Genomic DNA, 23429 nt, shown 5'->3' with positions numbered 1-23429 from the left:
AAGGTGATGGTATTTACTGATCACACAGCCTTGCACTAAATGCAAGAATGTGAACTGATGAATAACAGATCTATGAGAGGGGCCATGTTCCTACAATTTGATTAGAATATTAGATATATTGAAGATATGGAGAATAATGTAGCTGATGCCTTGTAATTGATGTCATTAAAGAAGAAAAACTATGGGAAGGAAATGGAGGAGAGAGAGTTTCAAATGGTGTACACAAAGCATGTAGAGGCAGAAAAGGAAATAAATTCAACATGTAGAAACATGAGGCAGCTGAAGAGTGGTGATGAGAAACAGGAATTTATTGAAGTTAACTTTGGGTGCAAGGTGTATGAGAAAATTAAAGAGTATTAAAAATTTTTAGGGAGATACTATTTATATGCAAATCATTGGGTAAGGAGGAATGGAAGCTGAGTTTCGCAGATGATCACAAAGAAACTTTAATTAATTGTATTTACCACAGTCAACTACATTATGGTGCACAAAAATGTTTAGAAATCATGCAGGAATATGCTGACATCATGCACTAGGTGTCAAATGGTAAAATATAGCATGGTAGCAGCATGGAGGAAAATGCAAAACATTATATGAAACACTATAGATGAGCTAATTCACTCAATCTCTTTTGACCATTACCAGCTGCTCATGGAGGAATTAAATACATTTTAGTAGTAGTTGGTATTTTCCCAAAATTTGTCAGATTACATTCCTTGAGAAGGTCCAAAAATAAGAGCAAAATTAATAAATTAGAGAAAGATTATTTAGTAAATGTTACAAGGCCAGATCAGGTTTTGTCTGATAATGCAACACAGTTTGTTTCATGTAAGTGGTATATTGAAAGGTAAGGGATAAAACAATAAGAATATTGCTGTACCATCTGGGTAATGATCTATCATCTGAGAAATGATCCTGCTGAAAGAGACACATGGGAACTGCTTGGCAAGTTGTGCAGAACATATTGTAGCAAAAAGCACAGTGCACAGGTAGGATACGTATCAGCATCTGAGGACTTAAAGAATACAGGAAAGAGTTATCATACAGGTTTTTCTCCATAAGAATTGATGAGGGTTGAGAGGTCAGAGAACTCCATTGGTGAAGGAATAGAATTTCCACCAAAAGAAACCTGATGACTCAGGAAAGAAAAACGTTATGTGAATGGCAAAAAGGGGATTAGAAAGAAAGAGAAGGCATGATGGAAGACACAAAGTACCTAAATTCAAACGAGGAGATGAAGTAGAGTCAAACTCAAACAAAAATAAAGTATTCTTGATGGAGAGATCAGAAAAATTGTTTTAGTTATATCATGGACCATCTGTGGTTTCTGAGTGTAGTTCCTCAAGCACATATTGGTTAATGTATACCATATCAAAGAAAGAGTTGGGTTAAGGAACATGACAGAGTTAAAATTAGTGCAGGGAATCAGATGTATAATAATTAGCCATTTTTGTAATGTTGTAATTCTTTTAGGCATGTCACTGTGTAAAGCTAGTAGTCACAGATGATGTGAAGGTGTCAAAAGTCTTTTCTGTATCAGAAATGAAACCTAATTTGTATAATGTCCATATTTATGTGTGAAGATGTGAGGAAGGTAAATGCAGAAACAAGGAGGAAATCTGCAGATTGTTTGTTTGGCAAAATAGTCACTTAAAAAAGAATTAATGTTTGGTTTTCATCAAATTTGTTGATGTGTCTATGGCACCTGGAATTAAAACTGGTGCTTGGGGGTAGAACTGTTACTGGGATTAGTCATGTGAGACATTGCAGTGAATGGTAAATAGTAGAGGTATACAGAGGCATGCATTTATATATTTTGTATTTTGTGATTGTTACCTAGGGATGGGCTCATGTGAGAGGGAGATGGGGCGGGCAAGGGGGAGGGGGGCATGGGTCTACCTGGATCTTGGAAATTTCTTGTCTTGGCAGATGTGTTGGCTGGTAATAGATATGCAACACTACTGGCTGTAAACAAGAGAGAGTGGAAAACAATCTACAGTGAACTTATGCAAGAACCAACTATCTCAACTCAAAGGGACGATTCATGGCATTGAGTTCCAGTGAAATTAGTGTTGGTGTAATATGAAAGATGTGCTCATAAATGACAAATGAACTAGTAATTATAGTAGACATAACGGAATGATTTGATTTACAGATAGTTCATGTGAGTGTCATTTATGCCTATGCATATATTTAATCTGTGCAGAGTTTTTTATTTTACCACAATAATTCCCATACACATGTTTTGGCACAAGTAGAAATTAGGTATATTTAAGAATGACAGATATTCAATTGGTGCTACACTTAATCACATGTAGCAGGCCAATATGATTCAGAGTGAGGGTATGTAACACTACAGGCTGTGGGTTTATATGTATAAATTAATCATGAGATACAAAGGGCTGAGTGACATAGTTGGTGACTATGATTGAGCTGGCAGCTATGACTGAGCCACAGCTGGGTGTGCAGCTGCATCAGGAAATGCCGCGCTTTAGGTACACCAAATAGCTAAACGTCATATGAAATGCTAACATATAAAGTCCAATAAAGTCACCACCAACAATGTAATACAGATATTATCTATGTTATTAACGTTTAGGTGTGTTGTTAATAGTAAAATTACTTGTGACTAGATATCTTTCACCAAACAAAAAAATATCATAATATAAATGTTGTGTCAAGGCAAAGAGTCTACAAAAATTACACTAAAAAACTACCTTCTGCATTGTTATTCTTATTGTTTACGTGTTTTAGTAAGACATTGAAGTAAAATAATGTTGTGCAATCGTCATTTGACTACACCAGTAACCTAGAAGCATAAGGAAATACCCTGTAAATTTGACTAATTTCCTGCAGTTTCAATTCTTAGTTTGAAAGGCAGTATATAAAATACAGCTTTGGCTGGGTGTAGAATTAATCTGTTAAACTGTATAATAATGAAATGTAAAACTAGTGTGGAGATCTATTATAGGTGTTTAACCTAAAATATGTTTAAAAATTGTAATTAATTTCAATTGGTGGTCTAGGAGTTAAATGCTGATATAACTCACGTAGTGGTAATATGATCAAGTTGTGCAGGGAGAAAACAGTGCAGATTCACAGGCTTTTGTTTGTGTTCATCATGAGGATAAGAAATGTGTGACCTATGAGCAGCTGGTATTATCATGTGATAACATGGTCAGCAGTTTGGACTTATTCATTCTTGATGCACCAGTTGGATCTGTGAAGACATGTTCATTTATTGAGATAGCTTGAACAAATGTTGCTGACCTTTATATTAGACATGTGTGAACCTGATAACTATGGGGAATTAATTGATATTAGTGTGCCTTTTCAAAAGCAAAACACTGCATGTGAAGAAATTGTAGCACTGCTTTTACTTAATCATTTATTAGTTGCGAACATTAGCTTCTGCACAGCCAACATCTGAAGAAATGTGTTTTAACTGAAATAAAACTGAACTTGTGTCAGCATACACCATTGTCCAAATGTACCATTCTCAGATTAATTGATGTTTTCATAGTCTTATGTGCTTTAAATAATTAATTGAGTATTTATAAGCTAGTGCATTATTTATTGGATTAGTATAGGACTCAAAATCATGGGAACAACCAAATTCCTGTGCAGATGAACAATCTAACAGATTGTGCGCTTGCCCTCAGGTAACATCACAACTCACATACCAAATCTCCAGCTTTATGTTTCTTTGCCTTTATCATATCAAATGCTGATAACATTGTATGATGATTCACCACCTCACAAGGGGACAACCCATTAGTTGAGTATACTTTTCAATTATAGGCTGACACAAAATACTTTACATATATATTCCAGTCAATATGGTGTAGATATACAAGGGTTGAATGAAAAGTAATGCCACCAACTTCAGTAACTGAATTTGGATGGGAATATTTTAATAAATCAAAATGCAGAAATAATCCTTAGAATGTGGTCTTTAATTACCAATATTCACTTTTCCACATAATCACCACCCAATTGGATACATTTCTGCCAATGATGAACAAGTTTCCTGAAGCTGTCGTGGAACAAGTCGACACTCTGTTTCTGCAACCACAGTCTCACAGTTCACTCAACGTCTTCATCAGAAACATAATGACATCCCCACAGATCGTCTTACATTATCGGGAACAGATGGAAGTCAGACGGTGTTAAATCTGGACTGTATGGACGTGAGATTCAGTCTCTGAAGTTCTTCTGTGGTGACACATGAAGTGTGTGGTTTGGCATTGTCAAGCTGCAGGAAAACATTTCCCTTTTCCTTTCAGACCCTTGTTAGCTGTTGTTTCAGAGTTTGCAGTGTTGTGATGTAATGCTCTGAATATATCATTGTAGCACAATCAAGGAAATCAACATGGATAGCACCATCTACATCCCAGAATACTGTGGCCTCAATTTTTCCAGGTGAGGGCTGCATCTTGAATTTCTTTTTTGGGGGCGAGTCTTTGTGAAGATATTCCATAAGCCGACATTTTGTCTCTGGGTCATAGTGGTGTACCCACTTTTCATCTCCTGTCACAATTCAATGGAGAAAGGCGTCACATTCATTCTCATAATGTGAGAGGAGTTCCTGGCAAATTTCAAGCATGTGCGCTTTCATTTCAGGAGTCAGTATCCGGGATACCCATCAAGCATAGATCTTCCGATGGCCAAGCAAAACAATCATGCAACTCACACCCTCTTTTGAAATGCCAACTGTGCTTGCAATCTCTTTCTGAGTGATATGATAATCATCCTGAATCAATCTGCCAACATTTTGCTTGTGAAACTTGGTGGTTGCTGTCACAGGACATCCAAATCTTTGTTTGTCATGCAGGTCAGATGTTCCCATCTCAACATCTTTAAACTTACTTGGCCAACGATGCACAGTACTCACATCAACACAATCACCATAAACTACTTTCATTCTCTGATGAATCTCCTTTGGGGTGACACCTCCTGCTGTCAAGAATTCAGTGACTGCGCATTGCTTAAATTGCATTGACAGACTGTCTGCGCAGGTTTCCATATTTTACACTGTAACTACACAACCGTTCAATGCTTATAGTTTGTGCCAACTGGAGCTATAGAGAAGAGGCTACAGAACAAGCCAGTACTTTCCAAATACCAATACTGCCAACTGTTGAAGAGTTATGAAGGTGGAGGTATTACTTTTCAGTCAACCCTTGTATATTCCAGTCAATATGATGTGCATTCACATAGTAATTTAACGTTTTCCTTGTTATTCTATGTACCTATTCAGTTCTACTACTGACCTGTGGATGAAGAGGACATCTTATCTTCTTCATGTACAATAACCAACACAGCTTCTTCAGTATGTCAGACATGAAATTTGCAGGCCAGTCCATTACCATGTCTGGTCCTCCAAATGTCAACATCCAGTTGTTAACCATTGCTTGTGTGACTGTCACCGCCTGTGTAGTAGCCATCTCCACATACTTATAAAAAAGACCTATTAATGTTAATAGGGATCAGTTTCCTGCTGAATGGTCCTAATATATCAGTCCCAAATGTTTAAAATGGTTTTGATGCTTTTAGTATTCTCTGCAGTGGTACTTGTTTACGATTCAACTCAGCTCGATGGGCACACGGTACAGAATTTCTCACATATTGGTCTGCATCTGCTTTCTTTCCACTCCATCAGTATCTCTCAGCCACTCCCAGGTTTGTTGCTGTGCACCCTCCATGACCAGATAACTTGTGATCATGTGCTTCCTTTGGAGTCCCTTCCTTAAACTTCACTGGTGCCACTATCCATAGCCCTAGCTTTGTTTTGAGGCAGAACAGTCCATTACAGCTGCTAAACTGCAAATGTGTCCTCTACTGTTTACAGTCACTGTCAGTGCTCTTTGCTGCCTACCAGTCCACAAGGCTATGCCCCAGAACTTTCAACACTGCTACTTTCCTTCTTAATCAAGCGCTTCTTCCCCGGCTGATGTACTACTTCATAGCCAAACTTACTAAGTGTTAGGTCCCATCTTGTCAGCCTGATAGGTGTGTCCTTCAGCCTCAATACCACTTCAGAGCAATGTGGTCAGTGACTACCTGAAATTTTGTCCATGAAGATAACATCTAAAATATGTGGCATCATACATGAGGCTCAACATCTCCTTCATCACTGTATAGTTCTTCTCCACTGCATTCAGCTGTCTTGTTGTATAGACTACACAATGCTCTTCATTATTAATCTCTTGGTCTAAAACATACCTCAGAGCATGAGAAGATGTGTCACATGAGAAGATAAACTCCTTTACAAAGTCTGGAAATACTACAACGGGCCTGGATGTCAAAACTCTTTTTAATTCTTCAAATGAACAGTGACATACTTCTGTACATATGAATGCCATACCTTTCCTTAGCCACTGTCTATGTGGTTGTGGTATGTCAGCAAAATCTTTCAACAGTTTTCTGTAGTAACTTGAGAATCCCAAAAAAGATTGCAGTTCCTCAGTTGATTTAGGGACTGTGAACTCTCATACAAATTGCACAAGCCTTGGGCCTATCGTCACTCTTTCTTTACTAATTACGTGGTTTAAAAAACATACTTCTTCCAATGCAAAATGACACTTCTCTGCGTTCAGTGCCAGACAAACAGTACTCAACTTCTTAAACATTTCCTTCATACATGCTGCTTGATGCCTGTTGAGAATACAGTGATATCATCTAAGTAAACTAGATATTGGCACAGTTTCAAACCTCTAAACACTCTGTCTGTAACCTCCAAAATGCCGCACGCACATTTTTTTCAATCCAAATGACATTAACTTGAACTGAAAGTGCCTCAACAGTACTGAAAATGCTGTCTTCTGTTGGTCTTCAGAATTCTAATTCACTGTCAGAAAGTATCGACACTGTCCCAAGTAATCAATGGTCTCAGTAATCGTTATGATCGTACTGTTCAGGTGACAATAATCACAGCAGAACTTGCAGACTATCCATAGACTGTTTTGGTATAACCATGATGCCTGCACCCCATGGACTGCTACCCTCTTCTATTATTACATGAGCTGACTACTGGTTAACAAAAGTACTATGAGAAACAATGAGTGGAGTGCATCAGATGCGACCAGCTGCCACCTGGACAGGAACTAGTTGAGCCACTGGAGCTGACCTACAATAAAAAGCTGCATCATAGCATTAAGTGGGGGGGGGGGGGGGGGGGGAGGGTCTTAGAGTGTAGAGCTCCATTGTCTGGTTAGGGCTGAGAGACTAAGAATCATTTTATTACAAAAATATCCAGTACTTACAGTTTGCAGCAGCACACTTGTGCATATGTGTCACTACCACTCACATCCTAAAACATGACTGCTACTGTCAGAGTGGAAATGTGTCTCACTGCTTGCTATGCTAGTCTGTGCAGTACCTCTGAGTTTGCTGTTTCAGCAAGCTAATGTGCCTCGCAAAACTGTATTCATCTTGTTGAATTATTAGATGACATCATCCCACAGTCACGTGCTGTCAATGTTGTTGCTATATACTGCTCAGGCTCACACTAATGTGCCCATATATGGTCAATATGTGACAAGATTTTGAAGAAATTTGAGACAAACTTAAAGGATCATAACAAGTTTGTATAGCTTATACACTATGTGATCAAAAGTATCCAGACACCCCGAAAAACATACATTTTTCCTATTAGCTGCATTGTGCTGCCACCTACTGCCAAGTACTCCATATCAGCTACCTCAGTAGTCATTAGACATCGTGAGAGCTGAATGGAGTGCACCGAATGAGGTGGCGCAGTGGTTAGCACACTGGACTCGCATTCGGGAGGACGACGGTTGAATCCCGTCTCCAGCCATCCTGATTTAGGTTTTCCATGATTTCCCTAAATCGTTTCGGGCAAATGCCGGGATGGTTCCTTTGAAAGGGCACGGCCGATTTCCTTCCAATCCTTCCCTAACCCGAGCTTGCGCTCCGTCTCTAATGAACTCATTGTCGACGGGACGTTAAACACTAACCACCACCACCACCAGCAGAATGGAGTGTTCTGGAGAAATCACGGACTTATAATGTGGTCAGGTATTTGGGTGTCACTTGTGTCATACATCTGTATGGGAGATTTCCACACTCCTAAACATTCCTAGGTACACTGTTTCTGATGTGATAGTGAAGTGTGTGAAGGGATAGATACAGCACAAAAGCATACAGGCCAACCTTGTCTGTTGACTGACATAGATCGCCAACAGTTGAAGAGAGATGCAATGTGTAATAGGCAGGCGTCTATTCAGACCATCACACAGAAATTCCAAATTGAATCAGGATCCACTGCAAGCACTATGACAGTTAGGTGGGAGATGAGTGAACTTGGATTTCATGGCCGAGAGGCTGCTCATAAGCCACACATCATTCCGGTAAATGCCAAATGATGCCTTGCTTGGTGTAAGGAGCTTAAACATTGGATGATTGACCAGTGGAGAAACATTGTGTGGAGTGACAAATCATTGCACACACTGTGGCAATCCAATGGCAGGGTGTGGGTATGGCAAATACCCGGTGAACGTCATCTGCCAGTGTGTGTATGCCAACAGTATAATTCAGAGGTAGTGGTGTATGGTGTTGCCATGTTTTTCATGGAGGGGGCTTGCACTCCTTGTTGTTTTCCTTGGCACTATCTCAGCACTGATGTACATTGATGTTTTAAGCACCTTCTTGCTTCCCACTGTTGGAGAGCATTTGGGGATGGCGATTGCATCTTTCAGCACGATCGAGCACACGTTCATAAGGCACGGCCTGTGACAGAGTGGTTACATGACAGTAACATCCCTGTAATTGACTAGCTTGAACAGAGTGCTGACCTGAATCCTATAGAACACCTTTGGGGTGTTTTGGAACACTGACTTCATGCCAGGCCTCACTGGCCAACATCGATACCTCTCCTCAGTGCAGCACTCCATGAGGAATGGGCTGCCATTCCCCAAGAAACCTTCCAGCACTTGACTGAACGTATGCCCGTGGGAATGGAAGCTGTCATCAAGACTACAAATGGTTTGATGCCATTTTGAATTTCAGCATTACCAATGGAGAGTGCCACAAACTTGTAAGTCATTTTCAACCATGTATCTGGATACTTTTGATCACATAGTGTATGCAGAATACATGTTCAGGTCACTTAAAAGGGAATCTGTGGAAGAAAGGGGACAATGTTCTCCTAAAATACTGCTGGATAAAGCCAGAGAACTGTGCAAAATTTCTGCTACCTCCTTCATATACCTTACCCAGCAAACATGAATGTAAAATGAAAGTACACTTTTGTTTCTCCATCACACCATATATGAACAGAACAGGACAAGGAAAATCTAATACTGGTTTGAAGTATTCCTTGGTATGCAGTGAACAGTGGCTTGCAGACTATACATGCAGCAGCAGATCAAATTAAACATTTCACTGCCTGAAAAATTGTATGAAAGTCTTGTGGAAACAGTTCAAGAGTAACATTCCTTCAAAAGGAAAGGAATCTGCAGTAGACAAAATGGAAACAACATCACTGATATGTTCCTGATTTCAGCTAAAAGTTTGTTAAGTGTTACATAATGACATAATGTCTGTGTAGTAAATGTTGTGTGCACAGTGTTTGGTAATGCTGGGATTGTTTCTGCTATAAGATCATAATGAAGTATCTGCCTAAACCTTGCCAAAATAGATCGAAAGGTATGAAAATACCAGTATAAGGGTTGTTACTCAATTCCCTTTGCAAGCTTTCAGACCTTATAGTGAGGACCACATGTTGCTTCCACGACTCTTGTTGCTTGTCACCAGGCTCCACTTACAAGTAGGCCTCAGTGTGTCAACCACTGACACCAACACAGATCCGATAGCTCCCTATTGTGTTCTGGTACACACGACATTGTTCTCAGATCCTCCAGCATCCACCACACAAATAAACTGTGCCAGTAGGCCTTTCATAAGAGGTATTATAAATCAAATATTTCAGGTGACCCCACAGGTAGTAATCTACCAGATTCAAGCTGGGAGAATATATAGGCCTAACACATGGGTTACTTGCTCAAACTGTTGGTCCAGATGATCTCAGACCACACATGAAAAAAGTGTTAGTGTGCCATCATGTCAAAAGCACATGCAGTGGCACATTTTCCAAGTGCCCATGCAGTATGCTGTCAAGGCAAGTATGTAGTGACGAGATGTGGTGGAAGATATGGACCAGTCACATGTCCATTCAGAAACTCTGCCCAAATATTCAGAACATATCATTCCTGAAACCCATGGGAGTGTGTAGTGTGCAGGTTTCCATGAGCCCAAACAATACTGTTGTGGGAACTGAGAACAACTGCCCTGGAGAACTTGGCTTCAAATGTGAAAAGAATCTGCCATGGGAAGTTGGGCCCATTCATAAAACAGTGCAAGAACCACCTGCGGAATGGGGCTTTTGATGCAAACTCCTGTGGCTGCACTGCTATACGTTACGGCAGTGGTACAGAGGCAGCTGCTGCTCATGCAGAATATGCCAGACAGTTAGGTGATTCACATTCAGTATACCTACTATGTTTCTGGTCCTAATTGTCACATCCTCTTCCTCTACACGGAGTAAGGCATCTTCAGCAATGGGTGTATGATGCTGCCTTGGAGCACCACAGTCAACTCTGCTGATGTTGAATTTACTCAGCCCTGGGGCCCATTGGTACACTGTACTAAAGAGGGAGTGCATACATGTCTGGAAATGTGGAAAATGCATTGAATACAACTTACAAGTAGCCCCCCTCCCCCCCTCAATTGCACTGAACTTCATCATATAAGCACATCATATCTGCATATTGCACAAACTTGTAGTTCATCAATGTCAGCAGCAACACATTGAAAATGAAATGAACATACAGCTAGCATTCTGTACTGTAGTGAATGATTGATTACTACTGTACAATTATACAGTATGAACAAATATCACAAGCACAAGACTGGGTACAAACCTCTATACGTGAGCAAAGTATGAAGAAAGACCACAAGCACAACAGTAGGTACAAACCTCTGTGGGGAGATCACAAACTCAACTGAATGGCAGGTAAACAAACCTGAAATGTGTGTGGGACATCAGGCGATAGGTGGTTGGTAACATATGTAATAATATAGTCAGTTGCATTAAACTTATGTTGTGGTATTTTGCTCACAGCAGGAAAATAGTACAGTTCCGCACATGAGTTTCTATGCTAAATTTGAAAATCTGGGTCTCCACTACAAGTCCTCAGTGTCCTTATTGGACATTTAGTTACATGTTGTTGTTGTTGTGGTCTTCAGTCCTGAGACTGGTTTGATGCAGCTTTCCATGCTACTCTATCCTGTGCAAGCTTCTTCATCTCCCAGTACCTACTGCAGCCTACATCCTTCTGAATCTGCTTAGTGTATTCATCTCGTGGTCTCCCTCTATGATTTTTACACTCCACACTGCCCTCCAGTACTAAATTGGTGATCCCTTGATGCCTCAGAACATGTCCTACCAACCGATCCCTTCTTCTGGTCAAGTTGTGCCACAGACTCCTATTCTCCCCAATTCTATTCAATACGTTCTCATTAGTTATGCGATGTACCCATCTAATCTTCAGCATTATTCTGTAGCACCCCATTTCGAAAGCTTCTATTCTCTTCTTGTCTAAACTATTTATCAACCATGTTTCACTTCCACACATGGCTACACTCCATACAAATACTTTCAGAAACCACTTCCTGACCCTTAAATCTATACTCGATGTTAACAAATTTCTCTTCTTCAGAAAAGCTTTCCTTGCCATTGCCAGTCTACATTTTATATCCTCTCTACTTCGACCTTCATCAGTTATTTTGCTCCCCAAATAGCAAAACTCCTTTACTACTTTAAATGTCTCATTTCCTAATCTAATTCCCTCAGCATCACCCGACTTAATTTGACTACATTCCATTACCCCCGTTTTGCTTTTGTTGATGTTCATCTTATATCCTCCTTCCAAGACACTGTCCATTCTGTTCAACTGCTCTTCCAAGTCCTTTGCTGTCTCTGATAGAATTACAATGTCATCGGCGAACCTCAAAGTTTTTATTTCTTCTCCATGGATTTTAATACCTACTCAGAATTTTTCTTTTGTTTCCTTTACTGCTTGCTCAATATACAGATTGAATTACATCGGGGAGAGGCTACAACCCTGTCTCACTCCATTCCCAACCAGTGCTTCCCTTTCCTCAACTCTTATAACTGCCATCTGGTTTCTGTGCAAATTGTAAATAGCCCTTCGCTCCCTGTATTTTACCCCTGCCACCTTAAGAATTTGAAAGAGAGTATTCCAGTCAACATTGTCAAAAGCTTTCTCTAAGTCTACAAATGTTAGAAATGTAGGTTTGTCTTTCCTTAATCTTTCTTCTAAGATAAGTCGTAAGGTCAGTATTGCCTCACTTGTTCCAACATTTCTACAGAATCCAAATTAATCTTCCCCGAGATCAGCTTCTACCAGTTTCTACATTCGTCTGTAAAGAATTCGTGTTAGTATTTTGCAGCTGTGACTTATTAAACTGACAGTTCGGTAATTTTCACATCTGTCAACACCTGCTTTCTTTGGGATTGGAATTATTATTTTCTTCTTGAAGTCTGAGGGGATTTCACCTGTCTCGTATATCTTGCTCACCAGATGGTAGAGTTTTGTCAGGACTGCCTCTCCCAAGGCCGTCATTAGTTACTAATGGAATGTTGTCTACTCCCGGGGCCTTGTTTCGACTTAGGTCATTCAGTGCTCTGTCAAACTCTTCAAGCGGTATCATATCTCCCATTTCATCTTCATCTACCCCTCTTCCATTTCCATAATATTGTCCTCAAGGACATCGCCCCTGTATAGACCCTATATATACTCCTTCCACCTTTCTGCTTTCCCTTCTTTGCTTAGAGTTGGGGTTCCATCTGAGCTCTTGATATTCATGCAAGTGGTTCTCCAAAGGTCTCTTTAATTTTCCTGTAGGCAGTATCTATCTTACCCCTCGTGATATAGTTACATACTGTATATGAATTATGATTTTGTTGTTTTATTTTTGTTCTTAAACTATAACACCACCACATGTCTATTATCCTAAACATGATCCTTAGATGAATAAACCTACTACTACTAACACCACCACTACTACTACTAAATGACAACCAATCACCTTTTCTGCTTATGACAGGATAATGTGACCTAAAATACTGTATAACTCATGTTCACTCAGATGATCTGTAATTGTTATTATCAACTGTATATATTCAGCCTATGTAGTGGCACATTCTGCCAACTGTGCTGTATTTTATTTTATGCTTCTTCTTTTATGATGAAAAACTTTTTTTATGTATTTTGGCACCATGTTCTGTTTTTTATTAATTTTATTTCATTACCTAAATAAAGCACTTTTTATATTTAACTGCCATTTTAAGTTTAATCACTCATTTTTGTATTGTTCAATTTGCATGATTAAATTCTTAATATAATTACAGGTGGCACAGTTCTGATGTGTTGCAGCAATACAATATCAAGAGAAGCTATAAGAAACGCTCCAGTGGAAACAATGTATTTGCAAATTTTGAATGGCAGAACTGACCATATATTCCAGAACATAATTGTCAGAGCAGTATATATTAAATTATTTGAAGCTACAATTGAAGAAGGTGCATTCAAGGGCTCAGAGGATATTGAAACACTGGATATAACAGACAGCCATTTTGGGCATATGAAAAGGATGGATCTGATATTTGAAGGTCTTCATAAGCTGAAAGCTCTGTATTTGGATAACAATGGAATCACAACATGGGATACCACCGATACTGGTAATTCTTTCCAGTATTTTACTAATTAAACTTTTGTCTGCAATTACTGCTTAGAAGTTTTCCAAATATAGCACAAAATCATACATTCATTCATTTGCATTTGTTCATGTGACACCTCACACAAATAGAAGTCAAGTCACTGATTCATTATGTTCAATATAAGGTACTAAATTCATATTTAGAAGAAGCAAGATTCAAATCCCCATCCAGTAAGGCAGAGTGATGTTCTCCGTGGTTCCCTGGAATTGATTAAAGCTAATGCCAGGATGGTTCCTTGAAAAAACACAGCAGATTTCCTTCCTCATCATTATCCTTGCACTCCTTCCCTAAGTCTCGTCATCCAATAGGACCTTAAGATTAATCTTCCTTTTTAGGTCTGCAGCTCTCACAATGAAGGAGAACTTTTCAGAGATGTGAAATGAGTGAAGGTAGCTTCTAATTAAGTGTAGCATATGTTAGAAACTAAATTAATATTTAATTATTGTTAGAATTCAAAATACATGCAACTCTGTTGTGGGGATTATGAGCTGCTGGTTAAGAAAAAAGTGCTTCACATTCAGTTATGTTAAACAAAACAAGAAGCTGTTTCATTTTCAGTTATGTTAAATAACTGATGAATAGAACAGAACCTTTATTGCTACACATAATGTAATACATAACAAATACAATGAAACATTGGTGACTAGTCAATGATTACAATTGTAGGCCTAAATAGGTATATATAAATGTGCATTTGCCATACCCACACTCTGCTATATCAGATTACCACATTGTATTCCGTGATTTGTCACTCCACACAACTTTTCTCCACTGTTCAATTGTCCAACGTTTTAAACTCCTTACACCAAGCAAGTCATTGTTTGGCATTTACCGGCATGATGTGTGGCTTATGAGCAGCTGCTCGAGCATGAAATCCAAGCTCTCTCACCTCCTACCTAACTGTCATAGTACATGCAATGGATCCTGATGCAGTTTGGAATTCCTGTGTTATGGTCTTGGATACATGTCTGCCTATTGCACATTATGACCCTCTTCGACTGTCGGTGATATCTTTTTGTGCTGTACGTGTCCCTTCATGTTTCCACTTCACTATCACATCAGAAACAGTGGACCTATGGTTGTTTAGGAGTGTGTAAATCTCACGTACAGGCATATGACACAAGTGACACCCAATCACTTGACCTCATTTGAAGTGAATGTGTTCCGTGAAGTGCCCCATTCTGCTCTCTCATGATGCCAAATGACTAATGAGGTCGCTGATATGGAGTACCTGGCAGTAGGTGGCAGCACAATACAGCTAAAAACATATGTTTTTGGGGGTGTACCTTCCATACAGTCTATCCATTGATGAATGTTGCATCTTTAGTTACATAGCGATGTGGGACAGTAGTTAGCACATTCGACTCATGTTCAGGAGGACACCTCTAGCAATTCAGATTTACGTTTTCCATGATTTCCCTAAATCACTTCAGGAGGACACCTCTGGTAATTCAGATTTAGGTTTTCCATGATTTCCCTAAATCACTTCATGCAAGCTCTGGAATGGTTCCTTTGAAAGGGCCCAGCCAGCTTCCTTTCTCATCCTCTCCTAATCCAATGGGACCAATAACCTCAATGTTTGGCTCCCTTCCCTAAATCAATCAAAGAACCAACCATTTTTAGTGACAAGTTGTCACTCCCCAAATATGCCAATGGTCTAATTGAGCCCTTCAAAGACTGAAATTACCCTCCAAAGCTTCTATAGAAACAGATTTCTCCTGGCTTGTGGCTTCAGTCACATACCACCTCCCACATTCTCACCATCCAGTCACAAAGAAGCATTTCTCTCATAACTCAGTACCACCAATGACTGGACTACTGAATCATATTCTCCACAAGGTTTTGATTTTCTCTTGCATTGCCTAGGAATAAGGAAGTCTTAACCACTCTTCTCTCCACCCTTTTCTCAGTGCAACTCCACCACCCACCAAACATATACAGTATCATTTTCCATCCATACTCCACCCTTGCTCCAAACTCTTGCCTCATGGCTCATGTCTCTGCAACAGTACTAGATGCAAGACCTACCACGTGATCTGAAAGCTAATCTGCAACCACTGTGATGCTTTCTACATGGGTATGACGACTAAAAAATTTCCAGAATGAGATTTTCACCCTGCAGCGGAGTGTGTGCTGATATGAAACTTCCTGGAGGATTAAAACTGTGTGCCAGACCGAGACTCAAACTCAGGACCTCTGCCTTTCGTGGGCAAGTGCTCTACCATCTGAGCTACCCAAGCATGACTCAGAGATGAGGTACTGGCGGAAGTGAAGCTGTGAGGACAGGGCATGAGTTGTGCTTGGGTAGCTCAGATGGTAGAGCACTTGCCCGCGAAAGTCAAAGGTCCCAAGTTCGAGTCTCAGTCTGGCACACAGTTTTAATCTGCCAGGAAGCTTTGACTAACAAGTTATCTGTCAACATGAATGGTCACCATCAGTCTGTGGCCAAGAGATACTGGACCACACATCTGCTGAACATGCTGCCCAACTCAATGTGCTTCACTTCAGTGACTGCTTCACATTCTCGCAACACCAGCTTTTCTAAACCTCACAGTTGGTAATTCTCCCTAAGACATAGCATTTGTTCTTGTAACCCAGGCTTCAACCTTCTTTGGTCACTGCTCTTCACCTATGTATCCCCTTCCCTGCTCCCCTTCCAGCAGTTCACATGCCTTCTATCATGCCAACACACAGTCTAGTCTTTTTCCCTCCTGTACTTCTCTCCTCTCCCTTTCTGCTACCTGCACCCCTTTCCCCTCCCTAAAAATGACTCCTGGCTCTGCAGTTAGCAGTCCTATCCTGTCTCCACCATATTCCGGCATTCTCTCACAGAGAGGACAACACCATCCTCCCATCACTATCCTGCTATTCCTCCTCCACCTCACCACATGCTACCTCCTTACCACCACCACCACCCATCCCAGACTGCTGCTCAAATCAGACACAGTAGCTGTTCAGTCAGACTACTGCAGCTGGGGCAGTGGCCATGTATGTCTGAATTGTGGTTGTGTCAATGTGTGTATGTTTTCTATTTGCAAAGACCGAAAGCTTAAATGTTAAGCAGCCTTTGCATTGTGCCTGTCTGCAACTCAGCATTGTATCCTTTTTGTAATGTTGCTGTTATTCCATCATGGACTTTCCATAGTGTAATCTATGCCTTGTTTCACTTTTTTAGGTTAATAGAGCTGTATTTCATGTGTCCATGTAAATATAGAAGAAATTGTCAGTAAGTCAAGGCTGATTGGTATGATTGCCTATTGTTTATTCCCATTACAGTTCTAATGATTTTTTTTCTGTAGCTGGAACACTCTGAGGAGTTTGCTGTTCCAGCACCCCTAAAATTATGTCGTATCTAATAACACTCAATGCAAAAACAGAAGTGTTTAATAACTTCACTAAGCAATCCATGTCACCAGTCTATGGTAAGTATTTGTTTATAGTAACTCCAAGAAATTTGACAGAGTCTGTAGTGTTCAGTCCTTTGCCATCATAATTTAATTGTGATACACATGGTTTCTGCATCAAAATGCCCTACTTTTTGAGGCAGTTTAAAACCAGTAATTCTTTTTTGTTTTAGGCCTGACCTGTTCATAGGGTGCAGAAGGACCTAAATTTGTTGCCTAATTTTTGCCAATGTTTGTTGCATTTTTGTTTTGTTTCATTGTCTGTTCAAGAGAAAATGGTGTCAGTTCAGGCATAGCTGCAAACTGTGCTTTGCTACACACAGTTACAATCAATTGTTATGATGCAAAGACAGTTTGTTCTGTTTGCAAGAAAGTAGAACTAGATACCAATTGGATAAGAATATGGAAAGTATAGTTTCTGAACACTGGCAGCATTCTGAAGCAGTTGAGAACGTCTGCCAAGAGTTCCAGTGAAGTCCACACAGACCAATATGTCAGGTTTCACACAAACTTCAAATACCATGTGCAATTACCTATAAGAACCTCAAAACGCAGTTGCATCCGTACTCATACAAGGTGCAGATTCTGATGATCATAAAACCTAATGACAAACAACGATGATACAGATTTGCATGTGAAATGCTTAGCCGAATTGACAAGAATCCTACTTTCTAGTCACGCATAATGTTCTATGATGACTAAATTTCATTTCTTTGTATTTGTGAATAAGAATAATTTTGTGTTGTATCACTGTCCCTGTAGAGCTGTACCATGGGAAGCAAGGATAGGATGTTGTTTAGTGGCCGGTATCCTCTTTCTACAACAAAGCTGGAAACATATATTAATTGGGTTCTTTATTCATAAGAATAAGAAAGCTACTTAACTTAAGCTAGTTGTTGTGGTACAAGCTCTTCTGTAATAGTCTATGTTAGCCTCACTGCTGTTGAAGTAGAAGTCCCACTGTGCACTCTACTCTGGCTGCTAGGTAATGACAGAGCTAGAGGCTGAGCTAACTGTGGCTGTAATTTCCACTGGGCTGCGACTACTGACTCACTGGATGCGTGACTGGGCCCTCCAGTCCATGGGGGCAATTTAAATACTAGCGGTCCAGAGGGTGTTGGTGGCGTGTTGGTTGCCAGTCTATTTGGCCTCTCTCCTGATAGGCACATTGCTTGCACCCACTATCAGTCTTCTCCCAACCTCTTTGCTGCCTGCTGTGCTGGTGTCAGCTTACACCAGCACACTCAACATTTACATTTGGGGGTCACAGAATTCACACAGTATCAGGGAAAAGGTGTGAGGTAGCCCAGAAGTGAGAAGTGAATGTTTGGTGTGGCCTCATGTGCAATAAGAAAACTTGGCCATTTTCCTTTGCCCAGGAGACAGTCACAGGAACAATGTACCTATAAATGTTGCAGATGTTTCTTTCTCCTCAGGTAGAACACCTGCAACCAGATCTTTGGATTTGACAAGATGGTGCTCACCCTCCCTGGTCGCTGGGTGTTTAGGAAACTCTGAATGAAACATATCCAATATGTTGGATTGGACATGATGGACCTGTAAAATGATCTTCATGTTCTCAAACCATTGTATTTTTTTCTCTGGGGCTACATGAAGGACAGGATGTCTGCCACTGTAATGTGGGATCTCCATACTCTGATTTGGAATACATTGGTACCATACCTCTGGACAAATTGCAGTGTATCTGGATGGAAATCAAATGCAGACTTGACATTCTTTGTGTCACGCTGAAATGCTTTGATTTGCTGTTTTTTCTTTTTTTTTCTTGGAAATTTAACTTGACATATCACTTAAGTTTGAGAAGGGAATCAATTTATTTCCTTACACCTGCTTGTATCTCCTTCCATCTACAATGGGCTCTCACACCTTTTTGTTTTATAACTAACCCCTGTTTTCTGTTTTTGAGACATGATGAGAACCCTCTTTAGGATTTCCTAAGGAAACCATAAGCAGCTACTCTGTGAAGCAGCAGATTATGGTTTACCTTATCAAATTCTTTAGTGAGCTCACAAAATATACTGCATATGCACTTCTTGTTGTTACAAGATTTGCTTATTTTAGTGATTAGTTTATTAATAATGTGAACAGTAGTTTGACACCTTCTTAAATCCATATTGCTTATTTTGGATAATGTTATGTTTTTTGTTATACATTTTTAACTGATTACAGACTGTTTGCTCAGACATTGATATTGGGTGGAAATTTTCTATCTCATCTTGTCTGCTCCTTTTGTGGATAATTGAACTACTGTATATTTCAGCCTGTTATAAATGCAGTCTTCATCAAATGATTGATTTGTTATATAGTAGAGCATTTTATTTTTGTTAGAATTTCATCTCATCCCACAGATTTAATGTTTTTTAAAAGTATTTTATAACACCAACCACTTAATGGCAGGATACATGAGTAAATTTAAATTTAACAAACCTATGTTGCATTATATTGGGATTTATGTGAAGAGGAGAGAAGTGCATAGTGCATTTTATTTGAAGTTACAAAGTACCTTTTGATTTCTTCACAGATTTGTCTGGGGTTTGTAATAGTGTTCCCATCAATTTCTAATTTATATTTAAAATGAGTAGTTTTTTCAGAACATACTTCAGTCTTGACAATCTGCCTCACATCTTTTGATTTTTTATGGCATCTGAGATGGACTTACTGTTTAACCCCTATAAAATATTCTGTCGTATCAGTTTACATACAGGTGATGCTATCCTTAAAGCTAGATGACCAACAACAGCTACCTTGAATGAATTTTCCAGTGTGCAGCACAGTGTGTGCTGCTTTGAAACTTTCTGGCATATTGAAATGTGCTGAACTTAGACTCAAATCCAGTACTTTACCTTTCATAGTCATTGCACACACTGGCTAATCTATCTTGGTAAATTCACATCCCCATAATTTCATTTCTAACAGTACCAACTTTATACTTCCAAGACCCCATTGATACTCCCCTTCATACCTCGTAAGACCAACAATCCAGGAAGAAAGGATATTGTGGAGAAATATCTTAAGACATAGCTGAGGGGTTGTTTCCAATTCTGTCCTGCAGCAGAGTGGATCACCATTCTGAAGCTTCCTCATACATTAAAACTGTGGAACAGACCAAGACTAGAGCAAGGAACATGCATTTTGTAAGATATGTGGGAAATCTTATGAAAAATTTAGAAACTAGGAGGCTTTTAATTTTCTTTTGGATTTACAGTAAATATCAGTTTCCTGGCTTATTACATATGGAAGATAGTTGAGGATTTTCATAATAAAACACAGAACCCAATTTTGAGACTAGAGAAGTAGTCATTGTCTTGGGAAAATTATTTTTTTGTCTTGTATTATAGCTGTGAAGACCACAATTGAACTAAAACAGGCTGTACTACTAAAGCACCCTAACAACAAATACCATTGTACCTGAATTGTTCTTGAGTGTTTGGGATTAAAATCAGGTCAGACTAGCAGGGTGCATTGAGAAATGAGGGCGATGCAAAAGGCCATTCTTGTTTGACAGGCAAGAGAGTGTAAGACAAATAATAAAATAAATTATCTGACAGATACTCAAAGAAAGATACCACACATATTATGATAACCTATAGGGAAAATTTTAAGAACCATCCTTAAGGGCAGAAACTACATCTTTCAGCCTCTTATGCATCTGTTCCATAGAGGTTGCACTGATAAAATGAGACAAATAACAACTGCCATAGAAGAGTACAGCTAATCATTTTTTCACACTTGCTAAGCAAATGGAACAGGAAGTAACCATAATAAATGATAAAAAGTATCATCTCCTAAACAATTCGCAGAAATTATCAGAGTGTAGGTATATATGCAGAAAGGGGAAAATATATTGGTAGATGGACAAGATTTCCATCATATTTGAAGATTCCTCTGCATGATGTGTGGTTGCTTATATTAAATGTACCTCTTATGTTCTCTTTAATTGCTTTGCTTCTGAAGATACAAGAATTGTGTAAAATGACAGGAAGTGAAATTATGCTAAATAAGCCTGAAATTGGCAGTTTCTATTGGAAGTAACATACAGCAATAGATATGACTAATCATCATTTTTCATCTTTCAACAGATGCCATCAACTCAAATAAAAGTCTCCAAATGCTGCCATCATTGGAAGTTCTCTCTCTCAAAAGAAATTTGTTTGAAACTCTAGGGAGAAATTTCTTTGAATGGCTGGAAGGCTCCCCATTGAGATACCTAAATCTTGAGGGTTGTAATAAAATTGTGAAGATTGATCCAGGTAAAATTTCTGTTTATTTGTAGCAAGCAGAATATTTTCAGTTACTAGCTTTCTATATGATATTGTCTAATATCAGTATTCCCTTATTTAGTTTATCTATAGGTATCAATGAATGCTGTTCACTATACATACCATATACAAACAGAAGAAAAGGAAATAATAATAATAAGATATGCAGTGAGAAAGGGAATCACATTTTTTAAAAAAATTCATGTTTTATAGTGAGCAGAAAAGTTTGCAGATGATGTTTAGCATCCAGGTTTTAGTATTCAAACTTATTCTTTTGGAGAGACTGAAAGAACAGGTTCTACTGCAGAAAGTTAGAAGGAGATAGTAAACAGAAGTTACCCATTCACGATCCAGCATCCAGGTGATGGGAGAGAAAAGGTCAGTGGGTGAAAAATATGGCAAAGTTCAGGAAAATTCATCCCATTATGAGATTACTCATCACCCAGAAAGAAAGTACTGACTGCACAAAAGCATGCAATAGAATAATTTGTGGTGTTCACCAACAGATGTCATGTTGGTACCTCTTCAAAGACCTAGGCATTTTAGGTGGACCATCACAACAATATTTTCACTAATGAAATTTGTCATAAATGACGTATCGCAACTGGAGAAGAACAGTGATGTCCACACCTACAACACTAGATGATCTTTATTACCCATTGTTAAAGCTATCAGTGGCTCAAGGAAGAGTTCAGTATGTACCAATAGAAATATCTGATCATTTAACCAATAACATAAAATGTCTGATAGGTAGTGATGCAAGTTTTAATCTAACATAAAATCATTTTACACGGACAACTTCTTCTACACCACTGACAAATTTCTACTTGAAAACTGGTAGCAAGTGAAAAAAATCTTTTTTAAATTTTAGGTGCATAAGTATGAATAAAATGATAATGTGTTCATCAGTGTTAACATTAACCATTTATCCACATCCTGTAAATTCACACACTGGCAATCTTAATGGATAGTTTGGATAAAACAAAGAGTATATCTTTAAATAAACGTGTGTCTTTACCTAAATTAATATGGAAATTGTGTGTGGCTGAAGACATTAAATGAATAAAAACCAGGTAAATGGTGAGAGATAAGATGCAGTGCATGTAGGCCAACAACCTCCAATTTTTGGAATTTGGAAGATCTTAGTTTCTAGTAACAAACCCAGGTAACTTTACATAACATTAATTGCACTAAGTGTCAATTACCCAGACATTAATTATGGATGAGTAGAATTAATTATTAGGCACTGTGACTGTCATTCCACTTACTGCTTGTGTTCTTTGGCTCACATGTATTTCTTATTTGTGAAAACCTCATATCTGTTAAGCTGTTATTTTTGCAGCGATTTTGTTCTTAATTTGTTATAAGCACTTCACTTCATTCTTACAAAGAGCATTAAGTGGATAAGGTACTCATATATTTCATCAGTCTACATCTTACTCTGCCATGACAAAGCCCAAACCCTTGAATGACATTGAACTGACAAAAGTGGACATTTTGAATGAAAAATTTGGAAACCCACATGCATTATATTCTCTCTGCCATATTAACAAAACCTTTGACACTTGAATAGAAAATTTCTACATATATTTATTGAACATTCATGTAATATGGAGAACATGTAAGTCTTCTAAATGGCCTTCTAAGAATATGAAAGTATGGAACACTCTTTGGCAACTGACTAATAATGTTACTGATCTATCATATGTTTTAAATTAATTGTCTTGTAGGATATATGAAAAACATGACATTTATTGGCTGTGAAGAAAAATTCTGACATCATTTCAATAGTTGATTTGGTAATTGCTGTATTGGGCCTGCAGATACACATAATTTCACAAACTAAACTTCTGCCACTTTATGGAATCTTTGCATTATGGTGTGTAATGTAAAGGTAGAGCTGTCATTACTAGACATGGG

General features: G+C 38.8%; 2 protein-coding genes across 8 annotated transcripts in view; one reads left to right on the top strand and one right to left on the bottom strand.

Annotated features, from left to right (window-relative positions):
• Positions 1-23429, bottom strand: part of LOC126284279 (dynein axonemal intermediate chain 7-like) — an 828882-nt gene that overhangs the window by 420022 nt on the left and 385431 nt on the right. The window lies entirely within an intron of this gene.
• The window catches only part of LOC126284278 (toll-like receptor 13), a 213424-nt gene that overhangs the window by 86188 nt on the left and 103807 nt on the right, over positions 1-23429 (top strand). For all 7 annotated transcript variants that reach the window (XM_049983100.1, XM_049983097.1, XM_049983102.1 and 4 more), the window contains 2 exons: positions 13457-13786; positions 21330-21500. In XM_049983100.1, the coding sequence (XP_049839057.1) occupies positions 13457-13786; positions 21330-21500 (501 nt within the window). The remainder of the gene's footprint in view (positions 1-13456; positions 13787-21329; positions 21501-23429) is intronic.

This window comes from Schistocerca gregaria, chromosome 8, assembly GCF_023897955.1.
Source record: "Schistocerca gregaria isolate iqSchGreg1 chromosome 8, iqSchGreg1.2, whole genome shotgun sequence".
In the NCBI taxonomy this organism is placed as follows: Eukaryota; Metazoa; Arthropoda; class Insecta; order Orthoptera; family Acrididae; genus Schistocerca; species Schistocerca gregaria.
The sequence above is the reverse complement of the archived record's forward strand: the minus strand, read 5'-3'. Positions and strand labels throughout refer to the sequence as shown.